The 15,788-nt window shown below is 40.7% G+C and overlaps 1 protein-coding gene across 1 annotated transcript; it reads right to left on the minus strand.

Moving 5' to 3' along the window:
- Window positions 1-2,185: 2,185 nt before the first annotated feature.
- On the minus strand, window positions 2,186-9,964 carry pycr1b (pyrroline-5-carboxylate reductase 1b). The gene is made up of 9 exons (XM_044346468.1): window positions 9,804-9,964; window positions 6,716-6,809; window positions 6,259-6,329; window positions 5,852-6,031; window positions 5,269-5,376; window positions 4,928-5,041; window positions 4,293-4,385; window positions 3,224-3,387; window positions 2,186-2,874 (listed from the first exon to the last, which is right to left on the minus strand). Exons 2-9 carry the CDS (start codon window positions 6,780-6,782, stop codon window positions 2,697-2,699), a joined length of 975 nt encoding a protein of 324 aa, XP_044202403.1. The 5' UTR covers window positions 6,783-6,809; window positions 9,804-9,964; the 3' UTR covers window positions 2,186-2,696.
- Window positions 9,965-15,788: the final 5,824 nt, after the last annotated feature.

Consider the following 15,788-nt stretch of genomic DNA (forward strand, 5'->3'; position numbering starts at 1 on the left):
GTGGATAGAAATCCCATGCTGGGCGGCAGCACACACACAAATGCACACACACACACAGTCTCTCTCACTCTCTCTGTCTCTCTCACACACACACTCACACACACACACACACACACACACACACAGAGTCCAAACTTCCCACTCAGGATTATCTGCCATTGAACTGCCATCTTAGACCCGCTGCTGGTGTCAAGATGATTGACACAGAGCACGTCCTCTTCACCTTGGGTGGAAGAGAGGCGTTCAGAGCCGCGCGACCAGCGAAAGGTAACAGAAGTCTAATAATGAGAGGCAAATGGAAGTCTCTCCAGGAATGGCTAATCTTAACGGACAGCGCCAGGAGCAAGCGGAGAATAACCTTTCGGAATAAAAGAGGGATTACCAAGACACTTCAGCGGCGGAGGAAAAACCATTGCACGCACAAATAAACATCCTGAGTGCACTAAGAGCATGTGGGCCGCAATTTAATCAAGGGACACTAGTGTGTGTGTGTGTGTGTATTAGTTTAAGGAAAATAAACTAATCCTACAACAGCTATAAATTGTTCAATTATAATGAGGACATGGCTCTTCACAAACCGTCACTTTTCTTCCATCATTTTTACTTTGCCATTATGCACCTGTGTATTGCCTGAATAGACCCGCAGGCCTATCTCATTCCAACACAAAGTGGCATCTGTTAATCCAAAATGTAACAGCCTGGAGCGAAGAAATGGGGCCCAAATATCTAAAAAGTACTTCCCAGCCTTCAAGTTGAACTGACAATTTCCCGTAGCTAACTGCAATCTCCTAACGTACCCAAATGTTACTGTACTTCTGCCCCCGACTATCACACTAATTCAAAACTCATTAATATTTAGTTTTTACGCACTCAGCCTCGCTGTGTTTCTGAACTCATGAGGTAATAATTACATGCACACCTCTAGGTGACAAGGGGAAAAACTGGAGGAGAGGGCTGGATCTGGAGAGAGATCCACTCACTGGTCATATGTCCTGCTGACAGAAAGCTTCTAAAATTGGACTGAGTGTCGTCTTACAATAACCAATCACAAAGCACCTCAAGGCCAAAGAGGGAAAAAATACATTTACCTTTTATTTCTTATGGTACGTACCGTTTGATTTTCAGAGATCTGTGAGACTTAAGAGGCGGTGACACATGACGAGTGAGCAACAATAACGCTACAGCTACACTACAGGTGGTGTAGTTGTATTTGATGTTAGTCTACAGTCATTTTTAAGTTGCTCTCAACTGGCAGGTATGTGAAGAGGGTGTTTTGATCTTTATAAGCATGTGCAAATGGGTCATTTGATCATAGAGCGCCATCTGCAGGCTAGGGTGTATCTCAATTCTTCACTGAGAGACACAAGAGTCTGCTCCGCTTTAGTCTGAGTCCAAAAATAGGGAGTAAAGGAAATAAAAAGGAGCTGAAATAATGGAAAGAGTTTCATTTTTGAAAAGCAATCACGTAGAGCCAAAAAGAGTCTCAAACTGCTTTGGAACAAAACTATTTGTTTCTGCTTCTTTAATATTGACTTTTTGACCGGTAAACCATCTTAGTAATTGATAGACCAAACAAAATAATACATAACATTATGGGGATAAAAATAATTCTAACAATACAAAACACACAATTAGGACGGACTAATGGCTGATGTAATTCTTTTACATCGTACTCATGAATATGTTCTTTGACAAGTGTGAATGAGTTCAGTTTTCTTGGAGCACTTTAAGGCAACAATATCACTTTCCCTCACGAGAGGAAAGGTGAGAAGTGCCTTTGTGGTTTAAAACACCAGAAGGTTCAAAATAACGGTTCAAGATTTGGGGTTTAAGACTTGCAATCATTGTTAAAATTAAATTTAACAGCAACAAACATATTATTGATATGAGGATAATTCTGATATCAGAGGTGCATTAAAGCTTGGAATGACCTTGTTATGTGAGAAAAATAAAGTTCTGGGTCAGAGTCGAAGGCACCATGTTCTTAATGTGCTATAAACCCACCTGTAATCAATGCAGAGATTTATCCAGAAAGATCATAATGTTTATATGCCACAAACAAAACTACATAAAATAAAGCTATTACTTCTTTTTGTTCAGTCTTTAAAATTATTTGGAAAAGCAGAAGAAGGAACATGATGTCTTACATTGTATCTTCATTGTTTTAAAAAAAAAAAAAAAAAAAAAAAAAAAAAAAAAAAAAAAAACACACAGGACATTGAAGACGTACATTAACAGCTTGATGGTATCCCAGCAGCCATCTGCTGTCTGGTGTGTACCAGGATCCTATGATGGCCCACTGGGTCATTACTGTTTAACAGCTCTAGATAGTCTAGAGCCCAAACACAGGCAGAAAACAGATTGTAAATGCACTTTTGCTCTTCAGTGTGTATCTGAATGTGTTCATGTGTAGACAGTAATCCTGCATCACAACATAAGGCTATAACTGTGAGCAACGCTTGTGTGCACTGTGGTGCACCGGGTCCATTGTCCGCATTTGATTCAAGTATGAATAAATAATTTTGGCAAAGTAATACAGATGTGACTTCAGAGCCATCCTGAGTCAGTTTGTCAACAGGAATGGCTGAACAGCTTTTAGAGATGTATGTTTGTACGTTCGTGTGTGTACACGTTGGTACACGTTGGTACACTTGAGCCTGTAATGTGTTTGTGTGTGCGCCTGCCTCTCTGTGCACTCAGTTCTTCTTCTTGATGCCAGGGCTACGATTGTTGAACAGGCTGAGCCCTGATTTGCCGTTCCCGTTAGCCACTCCGCTGACTGTGACTCCGGGCTGCTGGAGCACCTGGTCCAGCGTAGTTTTCTTGATGGCTGCTGGAGAGATGCGCTCCTGGTCAGCCAGATACTGCAGCTCCCTGGAAGAAGAAGGGAAAGCCTAGCGTCAGGCGTACAGTATAACTATATAAATGTGACGACCTGCTGCTTTTCTCTGCCTTTTATATTATTGTCAGTTGAATAACCTTGAGCCATTGACCAGACACGCATTTGGGCTTTGGGAATTTGTGATGGACATGTCGTGACAGACAACTAAACAAATAATGTAAATAATCCTTATTTGCAGTGCTACTCAAATTCACGACACTTTCACAACACAAACAGCTGGATTCATGTGAATTCTGATCACCAAAAACTGAGGTAGGCAAGAAACGGGTAAGTACAGCTTAACCGTTGGATGTGTGATTTGATTTGATGCGACCATCTTACCGTGTCCTGATGCATGAAGCCTCCACTGCGTTGATCAGGAGGCTGCGGAAGCCACCGCTCTCCAGGACGTGCAGGGCGTGGATGGTGGCGCCACCTGGTGAGCATACGTTGTCCTTCAGCTGGCCGGGGTGCTGCTCCGAGTCCAGCAGCATCCTAGCTGCTCCCTGAGGAGAAACAAGAAGGTGAGAAAGAAATAAAAGAAGTTAGTTAACATTTCATATTGTTATGCATCATATTCACTCCGATTTATGTTCATCCTAGGACCGTTATTATGTGAAGGGAACACATATGCGTTGTAATGTAGAATCACATACAATGATACTCCTAAATGTTCCTCCTAATCTGATTTTACTGTCCGTCTCCTAAGACTTTACTGTCTCAGTTAGCATGTTGGCTTACAACAGGCTGAGCTATGACTAAGCAAGTATAGTGTCTTTTGTGAATGTTCCCCACAGACAAATGTGCAAACAGGAAGAGACACTCAGACCAAGTATATTTACTTTCTCCAACAAATAACAACATCTGAAAAGTCTCTTGCAGAAAAAAAAAAAAAAGGCAAAACACAGAACATTGCTCATAAAAATGCAGACAGGAGCTGAACTCACTGTGTACTGAGAAGAAGACAGAGCCTGAAGCAGCTGCCACAATTACAAAAACAGTTTGAACTGAATTATTTCCAGTAATCTATTTTGACAAATTGAAATTTCTGTTTTGGGGGGAGGGTGGGGGGGTTACCTTTCAGACCCTGCAGTGAACAGCTAAAGGATGAAAATGTATTTATATTTTTATTTATTTGATTTGTGGAGAGTCAGAATGCCCCGCAGGTGTTTATTTTTCTGGAGATTCATCATTTTATTAAATTAAAGTCAGCAGTTCGAAGACAGTAGAAATGCTGTGCAATGTAAGCAGCAACTCAGTCCTAACATGTTCTCTGCCTTCTAATACACAGACCACCAGTGGATCAAGTAGAATTAAATGTTGAGAATAAACGATGCAAAACACACACACACACACACACACACACACACACACACACACACACACACACACTAGGCTTAACATGACTGACCAATAAGGCCTGAGCTCCAAGTCTGACAGCCAGTCTCCTGGGCAGACCCATCTTCACTCCTCCGTCTGCTAGAGCATCCAGCGCTGTGAACGCCTGTTTTAACATATACAAATACAAACATAGATACACAGAGTGGTCAGTTTTTCTCTTAAGGCAACAAGCTGATCTTTACCAAATGTACAGATTTAGATTAGTGGTAAGTCTTGTTTCTGTTTTATTTTATACCCTCCAGTCTGCAGAGTATATGACAGAACAATAATTCGGCTCGTCAACACAGGCATCCACTGAATTCAGTGTTGTCTCACTGCGAATGTTTGCATTTTCAAGCCTATATTTTTAAAAATGCCTGTCTAAAACCTTTTTGCAGACAGTCAATAAAAACCCACCGACACTGAAACCTGGAAATACAGGCATGAAAATATGATTTATGAAGTTTATCTATTAATTATTATAATTAATCCAATACTTTGGATTTTCAGTTAGTGAAACAAGACATCTTCACTTGGTATGTGGTACAGAAGTGTGCGAATGCTTTGACTGTAAACAAAAAGTTGTAATTGTCACCTTTTTTTTTTTACTCTGATTCTGGGTGAATCCATCACACCTCACATCCACACAGCTTTTTAATCACTCACATAAGCGGGCCCACTGCCACTGAGCCCAGTGACAGCGTCAATGAGGTCCTCCTCCACCTCAGTGCAGAAACCTACACTGGCCATCAGCTGCTCCAGTAACTTGCCGTCCTCTACCTGAAAGAAGGAAGACAAGATGCTGATAAACAAGGTTACAAAGTGTGTGTTCAATTCATACCTTCCTGTGCAGCTTTATGGTACGTTTATCTGAGATTAAACACATATAGTAAACACAATAAAAATGTCACTGACATCCTGAAAACATAAACTTCCTGTTTTAATTTGCTCATAAACCACTTGACTCTTGTCTCCACATCCCTGCTGTTCAACTGTTCCTTGTTTACCTCTGCATGAGTCCCAGTAGCATACACTGTAGCTCCCTCTTTCACCACCACTGGAGTATTAGTCATACACCTCATCACTTTAGGAGTTGTACGGTACTGAAGCAGCTTCTGTGAAACAACATGAATGGGAATATAGATTAGGTGTGTAGAGGAGACAGCATGTACAACAATTTTCTTTTATATGTTTGGAAGCCTGCCAAAACCACTCGATTTAACTTCATTTGCAGTAGAGAGGATGAGAGAAAAAAAAGACCTGAGGAGAAGATGGGAAAGACTAGTGTGGCTGATTAAAGTTATTACAAGGAACTTTCATTATGTGTTGATTTTAGCTGCCCTTGTGGACAAAAGCAGAGTTTTCCCAGAATAAAGACTGCATTTCCCACAAGCACCACCGCTGTGTTGTCATAGAGATCTTGACTAGCGCAGGCTTTAACTAAAATAATTATGTAAAAACACAAGAGGGCTAAAACAAATGCCAGGAATGTTGCCACAGTGGAAGAGAAACAGAACAGACGTGGTCATCTAGCGCCTGTGAGACTAATAACTGGACAACGGAGCAGGAGAGATAATGAAGGAAGTGGACCTTCTCTATGGAGCTGATGGTGACACCTGCAGCACAGGAGACTATGAGATGGCGGTCCTCGATGTCTGGCCCGATCTCATCCAGAACGAAGGGGATGATGTGGGGCTTCACGGCCAGAAAGAGCACATCACTCTTACTGACTGTCTCTTTGTTGCTCGTTGTCAGGTTCACCCCCATTTTCTACAGAAAAAGAGGAAAAGGATATTGGTGATGGTGAAGAGAGAAAGATTGTTAAGAAGTATGGAAGAAACAGGCAAACAGGTGTTATTATAGCAGCAGATTATAACCTGTCAGAAAAGCCCACGCTCGCACGCATGCACACACACACACACACACACACACACACATCTTCCCACCACTTCCTATTTTCTGACACTGCACAACCATGCAGAAACTTGTCTTCTCACCCTCAGACCCGACACAGTGGGCAGGTCTGTGTCTGGGGAGCTGGCCGTAATCCTCTGTGTAGCAATCACACCTGAAGAAGGAGAAGAAGTGGAAGTGGAAGAGTGAGGTACACGAGATAGATGTTGGGGAATGTGTAAGATAAGATAAGACTTTATTGACCACCAGAGGGGAAATTCACGTTACAACAGTATGAGAAACAGTCTGAAGAGCTAGGAAACAGATAAAGAACTATTTGACATGAATAAATTCATCAAAGTAAGAAATACAGGCCATATACATGACTTGTGTATTGTGCAAATAGCTGTGCAAATATATATATACAGAAATAATGAGTCTCGGGCATCTCTGCAGTTAGAAAATGCATGTATGTGAAGCTGTGACTGTGTTTTATCTGCATTTATATACTGCATGTATGATTTGACATCTGTCAATTTAGATTCAAGAAACTGGCCTCACCTGCAGCCGTGAAACCCTTCACCAGCGCGTGAGCCAGCTGGCCCGCTCCAATGAATCCAACACTCATCCTGTCAGATGATGTGGCTTCTCTGCCCTGTAAAAAAATTATCATAAAGCTGTTGCAGATTTTCATTTGTTGGTGGAGCAAACAGATGGACAAACACCCCAAAAACCAAACCCTAAAATATCTGCATTTTACATTTAATGTTTGACTAATTGTGGAGCCAGTTTTAAATTGAGAAGCACAGAGATGGGCTTTGGGGATGATGTAATCTAGAGAAAAATCCTGGAGCTGGTCCATAACCAGTGAATGATGATGAAACACCTCCTCAGGAAACGGCACCCATGGGTGATTTTACTAGGATATGGGCACATGCTCTAAATAAGGGTTGGCCAAACTACAGCTCCCAGGCCAGCTGTGGCCTGCTGCCCGTTTTTAAGTGGCCCAGCGTGAATTTTAAAAATAAAATGATATATGGCCCATTAGAACACTCTTACAATAAACTGCACTGTATGTACATTGCACTTCTTAGTTTCAACACCAGATGTCGCTGCCATTTTGAACAACTACTAGACCGACTGTTGCAATGATCACTTAACAATGAAAACGTTTACCTCAGTAAAAAAAAAATTTTACATTTACCTCAGTTGATTAAACAGGGCGGAACCGAAAGGACGGAAAATAGCAAAGGAGTGCCAAAAATTTCAGTCACTGTGGGAACAAGCCTGTTAGCTCAACAGCAGCAGATTTTTGTGCCAACAAAATACAGGAAAATGCCAGAAAGGCTAGCCACGAGGTAGCTCAGCTCATCGTCTGGCACAGAAAACCCTTCTTGAATGGTGACTTTATTAAAGAGAGAAGTTGCCTGGATAATGTGCCCAGAGAAAACTCAAGAATTCAACGTCAGTATGTCCAGAAAAACAGTTGCCCGACGAATCGAAGATCTGTCGGCTAACGTAAAACAGCAAGTGTCAGGCAAAATGAGTGCATTTGATTTTTACTCAATTGCATGTGACAAGAGCACAGATGCTACGGACACAGCCCAGTAGTTCATTTTTTTGAGGGAGTTGACATCAACTTTTGCATCACCGAGGAGCAACTTGATCTTAGGAGTGTGAAGGGCACCATGATGGGTAAGGAGATATTTGATGCAGTATCCAAGGTGATCGATGACATGAAACTGCCCTGGGACAAGCTGTGTGGAGTCACAATGGATGGGGCTCCAGATGGGAATGCTTCTATGGTGTGCAGGAAGGTTCACAACAGTGAAGGTGAGGCTGTTAAAATGCACTGTATTATCCACCAAGAGGCATTCTGTGCCAATGGCAGTCCAGCTCGGAAATGTGATGAACACTGTGGTGAAAATTATCAACCTAATTTGAGCACAAGCACTCAATCTCAGAGAAGTCCAGGCTCTCCTAACTGAAGTCGATGCTGAATACAGAGACATAACCTACAACTCATCTGTGCTGCAGCTGTTTTATTCCTTGAGATGTGAAATTCTCACAGCTTTTGAAACAGAAAGACCAACCTCTTCATGAACTGAGTGACCCTCTATGGTTGGCAGACTTGTTTTTTTTTTATAGCTGATCTGATGAGCCAACTAAACACACTGAACAAGAGCCTGCAAGCCAAAGATCAGCTCATGCCTCAACTGTTCATACAGTTGAAAGAGTTCTGTTTGAAGCTCCGTCTCTTTGAGACACAACTATGCAGCATCAGTGTGGCGCACTTTCCCACACTGTTGGAACTTAAGGGGCCGCTTTTCCCAAATACCAAAAAGTGAAATGTGTTGGTGATCACATCTCTTCTGACAGAATTCAATCAGCTCTTCCAAGACTTTGCTGCCATTGAGAAAGACATCAAGCTCTTCACAAACCCCTTGTCGATTGACATAGCAGAAGTCGACGAGAGTATGCAACTGGAGGTTATTGAGAGTCAATGTGACCGTTCTCCAAAGAGTTAACATCAGCTTCTCCTCCTACCGGAGTAGGAGAACGTTCTTCACATCTCGACAACAAGACTTGCTCCTAACGTACCAGCTGTTCAGTCCAAGGCGCAACGTCACTGCTCCCAATGACTGAACTGCTGCTCCCATCATCGAGGAGTTAAAATTGTATGGAATTGGAATTGTACGTTCCAACAACCAAAATTTCCTAATAAATTTAATCAGTCAAATTTGATATTATGAAATTGAGATTATCTCTGTTTTTAACTCTTGGCATAGAAACCAATAATTGACCATTTCTGCATGTTCTGACTGTTTTAACTTTAATAGCCTATCTACAGATTGCATCATAATCATTAAGGTGGACACTGGAGCCATGAGCTGTGTTCACTGAGAGCTGTGGAGGAATGTTGGAGGCTGGCCTTGTCCCTTTCTTGATCTTTTCTACTTTCTTTTTACTTTGCATCCAGGTTTTTGCTTTGTACTGCTTTTTGAATGTGAGTTTTAAAAGAGTTTTATTGTATTCATTTAAATTAAAGTTAAGATACAGAAACGCTGTACTACTATCAATAAACTACTGTAATGTCAACAGTTAAGCTGTTAATTTTCGATGACACAGGGCTTTTCTGGTCTAAACACATTTTTTCTTGCAGTGTAACTGGTTGAAAACTGCAGTATATTTGATATTGTTTGGCTCCTGACTCCTGATGTTTTACTGTATGTGGCCCACAACCAAAAAAGTTTGCCCACCTAGCTCTAAATTAAAATTAAATTGATTAGCATGCAACAACAACAACAACAAACTTCTGAGCCCACAGATTCAGTCTCAAGTTCAATAATCAACTTCATTAAGTGTCATCTGCTCACATCTTCAAGTCATAATGGTTTGGTTTGCAGCTGAGGGGGATATCTACTGGATTATCACGATTAAACTCTGTTTCAGCGTTAAAGTCGCCGGTATAATGTCTGCTAACTAGCTGTTAGTTTATCTATTGTTATATTAGCGCTCCAGTTGGTGCTGATGGGGATGATAATAGCATTTCCGTGCTAGCTGATGACCGCCAGTCCTCGGCTAGCTGCTCTGTTAGCTAGAAATGAATGAGAAATACGACACATTTATATCAACTAGAGATAATTACCTTTTCCTAGATGTTCCAGCTGAGTCTCCTCGACTCACAGATGAAAGTTGACGATGTGACCGTTATTTCCCGGCGTCGGAAAAAAACACAGAAATCACCACTTTTAGTGTCAACGTGGCTTCCCTTTTTTTAGTCAAACCCGCCCCATTTACGCCACAACCATAACAGACAACATCACTGACCAATCACGACAGAGACACTCTGAGCTTCTGACCAATAACACACCAGATCACTGTATCTGGGCGGGGTTTTGTAGTACGTCACGCCCAGTTGCATCAGTCTTCTGTCCTCAGAAGCTGGCAGGGAAATGTAGGTCAAATATACTGTTGAAGAGTTATAAAGTAGGTTATGTTTATACGGGCCTGAGACAGGTATGACAGCATCTATTCAGACCATGTACGACTCATTCAACACAGTATGACTGGACCCAGTGTGTTAATCCTACACTATAAATACTATAAAGCAGTATTTAGCCTATTATTAAATGTAGGATTTAAATTTCAATTATGTATTTCTTCCACTAAAACCACTGTAAAACTGCTTCTTGACAGTGAAAGTCACTAAAGGGGCCTCACCTCACCTGCGCGCGCACACACACACACCAAAAAATGTATTTATATCATGTTACAGATACAGTAGATAGATAGATAGATAGATAGATAGATAGATAGATTGTTGTGCTGTTACTGTCTTTGAGTCCCTTCAGAGCTGTAACATGTTGTGCGTCATGATGCACGATATAAAAAAATGCCAAACTACCCAGACCTGTTTTAAATATTCCAGGTAATGTTGTCTGACTACTAAAACCATCTGTTGAATAAATAATGGCTACATCTTTAACAGATACAATGTCCATATATGAACCTCATTCAACCCACGTGTTAATTTCAGGTCGTGCCCAATCATCAATTATGTACACAGCAATTTTTTTTGCTGTTTCATTACAAAACTTCCAAGATTTCAGCTAAATGTCAGGTCTTCTAAATCTAGTGATATAATAAATCCGTCTCATTAGATGCAAATTGTTGTAAGCACATTTACATGAAAAGAGAACAAACAACTCAACAACAAAAAGAGAAACCCCACATACTGGATGGTAATTAATCATCAATAAATGTTCTGGGTGAGTAGACCTGAAGACGTGGTGTTAAGCCTTCATAGCTACATCTTTAAAAGAGACATTATGTGGAAATTCCCCACATCACACACCAGAAACACCATGTTTTTGCTAATGTGTCAAGATTATTTTTTATTATCAATTCATCTTCTGATTATTGCATTGTTTAATCAGTTTGTCTATAAAATAAAATAGAATTTCAATATTGTTTTATATGACAGAGAAAAGCATCAAATCTTCACTTTTGAGATGCTGTAACCAGAGAATATTTGGTATTTTTGCTTGATACATGACTCAAACGATTAATCAATTATCAAAATAGTTGCAGATTTATTTTCTGACTGATCAATTAATCCACTGATCATTTCTAGTGTCTGTACAAAAATAAGATGGTATGTTATGGCAGTTATCTGTTTATGACTAATATTGTAAAATACTGTTAAAACTTCCAGTTTTGATTCATATAGGGGAGTGTTTGTGATATACAGAGACCATTACTTATATTTTGCACTTATCAGATCCTTTCATGCCGACAGAAAATCCTTTGACCAGAATGATCTGCATCCACGTTCAGTAAGTTGATCATTTTGAATGCAAATGCACTGAGATTTGAATGTGAAACACTAAAATGTTTCAGGGGACCACAGAAGTGGCTTGTGATATTTGAGGGACCTGAATTTGAATGAAGGGTTGTTATTCTAACAGGAAACTGTGTGCCGGTGCTTTTTCCTCTCCCTTTAGATTTGACAGAATGTGAAATAAAGCAGAGTGGGATGGCGTGTACTCTAATGAGCTGTGGAATTTGAATACAGTTTGGCTTCATATCCCTTGGTAGTTCACTAATGCATATTCTCAAAATTAGCCATGAACTCGGCCTGTAACTGTCAGTTTGATGCTAAAATCTCCCCCTCTGCACATTTTAATGGGACCGACCCTGCTGTCTATCTGCCTGTCTCCCCTTCTCCCCGTGTTTCTCATGACATACCATGCTAAGTATACACCCCACAAAAGGTACTGTATGTCTCCTTTGAGGGTCCGCATTCCATTTATATTCTCACAGTGCTGCTGGACAGGAACGCAGACTGAAGGATTGCGTATGCTCCTGTCTATATATAAAGCAGAATGCATGGCCTGAGGTTGTGCTCTAAAAGCACCAGCTGTTAGGATACTCTTCCTCTTCTATCTGCTAGGCGCAGTGATATAATGTCATCAGTTAATTCTCTACACCCCAAGTTCTTGAAACAGACATTTGCTCAGGGCCATTGCCAGGATTTATGAAATACTGAGATGATTAATCCAAATTCATCTAATTGTCAGTTTTATCTCCTTATATGCTGATGTAAATGCTGATTAAAAGCCTTCTCCACACTGAAAGGATTTAATTCTGGTGTATAAATACCAAATCGTGTGAAGTTCAGTCTACTCGTCACGCAGATTACTACTCAAACAGTTGTATGAGGGTCTAATCAAAGATACTATCCAGTTGCATTATGGGAACTGTAGGATCCACTGTTTTTGGAGCTTATACACTCTTTTGGAGCTTATATGCTCTTCATCAAGTCTCTAAAACCTGTTAAATTCCCCAAAACAACAGATATGACCTCAGTGTCCTCAGCAGCAGTTCCAACCCTGATTTTGCCTCTTTTTTCTTGTGATTTGTCAAATAAATTCAGTCTGACGTAAAGGATGTCAGATAGTCTCGCCCACTGTTATTGTTCTCTCTCAGAAGAAAAAGAAAATTAGGGATATGTGCAATACAATGATTAATTCCCTTCTGGTGTTACAAAGTGGATAATAACAGATGGAGCAGCGTATGAGGGGTTACTGCGCAGCGTCACCTCCCGCTTGTTGCATCAGTTCATGGAATAACACTAAACTGTTCTCCAAACCTAACCTCAAACAAGCTGAAAATTCAGTGAAAATCTCAGTGATGCAACTCTGTAACTCTGCCTCTCATTCTGTCTCGCTCACTCACACAGACAGACATACACACAAGTCAATTTACCACTGCCTGCCTCTGTTCTATCTATCACTCAGACTCCGCATGTGTGCTGAGGCGTGACAACACTCATTCGGTCTTTCTTTTTTTTGACAAAATCCCAAGAGATTTATTAAAAATACCACAGCGCACAAATCTTTTTTTTTTCCGTCTTTTCGTTTTTGGCACACAGTGACAAGCGGATCTAGGTGAAGCGTTCACAACAATTTGTTGCTCGCAGTGATTAGGGCCCAGAGGTGTGTGAGTGTGTGTTTGTGTGTGTGTGTGCTTGACAACTTAAAAAAGAGAGCGAGATTGAGAAAATGCGAGAGAGAGAGAGAGAGAGTGAGAGTAGCTTTGTTGAGTGGGAGAAGATGTGCATATTTAATATCACAGACAGACAGAAAATCTTTCCCTGGTGTTCATACGTCTCCCTCCTGGAGTCTGAGACGAGAATGAGTGACAAAGACAGAATACAAAAGAAAAGACAGCAGGGAAGTTAAGGCATCCAGTGTAATGTCAGCTTTCAATTCTGTGCCAAACCAAAAACTAATAAAGGATTTCCCAAAGCACATCACTAAAACAAACCAGACTGAAAGTCCCAACAGGATGTAGAGAGACTGTGCAGTACATTATGTCTGTATTTTGTCTTTCTGTTGAACAGGTATTGAGCAGTGAAGTTGAGTGAAGTTGAAATAAAAAAACACAGACTTTCTTTGTTCATAAAGATGTCAACTTGTTCACGAGATTGAAGAAGCCAAAGCTCTGACCAGAAAGTCACATGGAGTTATTTGTTGATTGTGCACATTCTTGTCGGTTCACTGGTGTCTGCCAGGCTGGTCAAGCTGTGTGTGCCCACAAGAAAAAAAATCCTTTAAAGAGGACAATGAAATTTGACTTACATTTTTTTTTATAAATCTATTCATTGGTTTTTAGTTTAAATATTCAATATTGAACATAGACTTTTAACTAATATACACACAGAATATAAAAGAGAAAAGTCTGCTTCAGTCCAACAATAAAAAGTGTGAAATACCTACAAATGCAAAACTGACCGTTTGAATGTCAATATTCGAGGATCATACTGTAGAGATGGATTCAAATCCCAGTTTTAGAATAATCCAGAAAAGATGGCTGTAAGGTCTTGAATTGGTAAAAGGAACCACGAAGTACAAACATTAAAGCTTTTACCTTGAGCTGCTGCACCGCCTCTCTCCACCAATTTAACTGGGAGGTTATAATTTTTCTTTTCCAGTTTGAAAGAAAAAACTATCTGTGCTTTTAGAGTTTTTAAAATTGATTACACCAAATACTGCAATCATTAGATCAGGTATAACCCTCCAAAAATGACCATTTTTGAAAAAGAGACCTCTAATATTAACATTAATCACAGATGAGAGTTGACAGTTGTTGCAACTTATAAAAATGAAAATGTTGCAGCATTTAAAACCATAACAGACTGTTTCTATTACATATTGATGATGTGTGAACTCCCTCAAAGGTCTAAACCGTGTACCAAATTATTATTAGATGTGTCTGTTATTTTGTCCACCCCTGAAATTGTAATAATTTCAACTCCAGATTGAAAGTGCTACATTTTGATCACTGTGAGTGATCCAAAATCAACGCTCATGCTGTTTGGTATACAGTAACTTCCTACAGGGTAACAAGCAAAGGAAAGTTGCCATAGATTCAAATCCTATGAGACCAAAGACTTCAACAATGTTCCCCACAACATTTGGCAAAACAAGCGCCAAGAGCTACTGCGGTAAGCTGACATCAGCAACATGCGCCATGAGAGATAAGTCACGACAGCAAACCGACAGTCCTCTGTCCCTCCACGTCCCCCCGGCTGGAGAATCAGGAAGGAACGATTATGATGGACACCTGTCGCAGCTCATCTCTGTCAGACGGGTTCATACACCAAGGGCTGTGTGAGCATGTGTGTGTGTGTGTGTGTGTGTGCACGCTATGTTTAAGACAGAGGCCCGCAGGGAGTGAGATGTAAAGTGAGTGCCAAACATGGAACAGCTGCTAAATGGGGATCCGCAGAGGAGCAGGGAGTACACAGGCCTTAATGGAGGTACAGATTGTTCTGTGGCAACACTGTCTGTCAGTTTCAGTGGAGGCTTTCTCTGAGCTCTGTCATATTCCACTGATGTTACATCTCACTCGCTCACAACACACTTTCAACATTAAAACATTTATTCAACAACAAAAATGTATTTATTGTTGCAAACATCACCAGTTTACATAAATCCCCCTCAAATCCCCTGCTCTTCTGCTCTTTCTCTATGTACACGTTATTCATTTGTGTTTACCCACTAATTTACAAAAAAAAAAAGGCCCAATGTTTAAAACTGCAAATCTCTAAGACAGACAATGACGTTTCTGTGGTCTTAGACAGATTTGGATACAAGAGCAGCCAACTGGTGTTGGATTTGCTGCTGAGCCCCGAGACAGTTTTGGTAGACGTATGCTGTAGCACAGTGGCTTCCCGAGGACTTAATATAATACATCTATAGCACTCACAGATGTGACAGGGGAATACATCGATCCTGGATTAGAGAGATGAGATTCACTGAGGTGACCAAAGCGGAGAGGAGTGAAGGATGGAGAGGAGGAGGAGGTGACTGGTATGGTGTGTGAGAAAGAATTAGAAGAAGAGGGTTGACAGAAATCTTAATCGAGAGAAAAGGAGAAGAAGAAGAAGAGACTGCAAGACTAAACTATGGTAGTTGGATCTTTTCTTCTGTTTTATTCCAGGGAAACAAATACATAAAAGTGCCGACAGAAGGCGGAGGACAGAAAGGCCTCCATCTCTTCTCCTTCAGCACAAAGGTGCTGATGATCTGCTGGTTTATTCACTCAGATTGACTAGATATAAGAA

Source organism: Thunnus albacares, chromosome 3 (genome assembly GCF_914725855.1).
Source record: "Thunnus albacares chromosome 3, fThuAlb1.1, whole genome shotgun sequence".
In the NCBI taxonomy this organism is placed as follows: Eukaryota; Metazoa; Chordata; class Actinopteri; order Scombriformes; family Scombridae; genus Thunnus; species Thunnus albacares.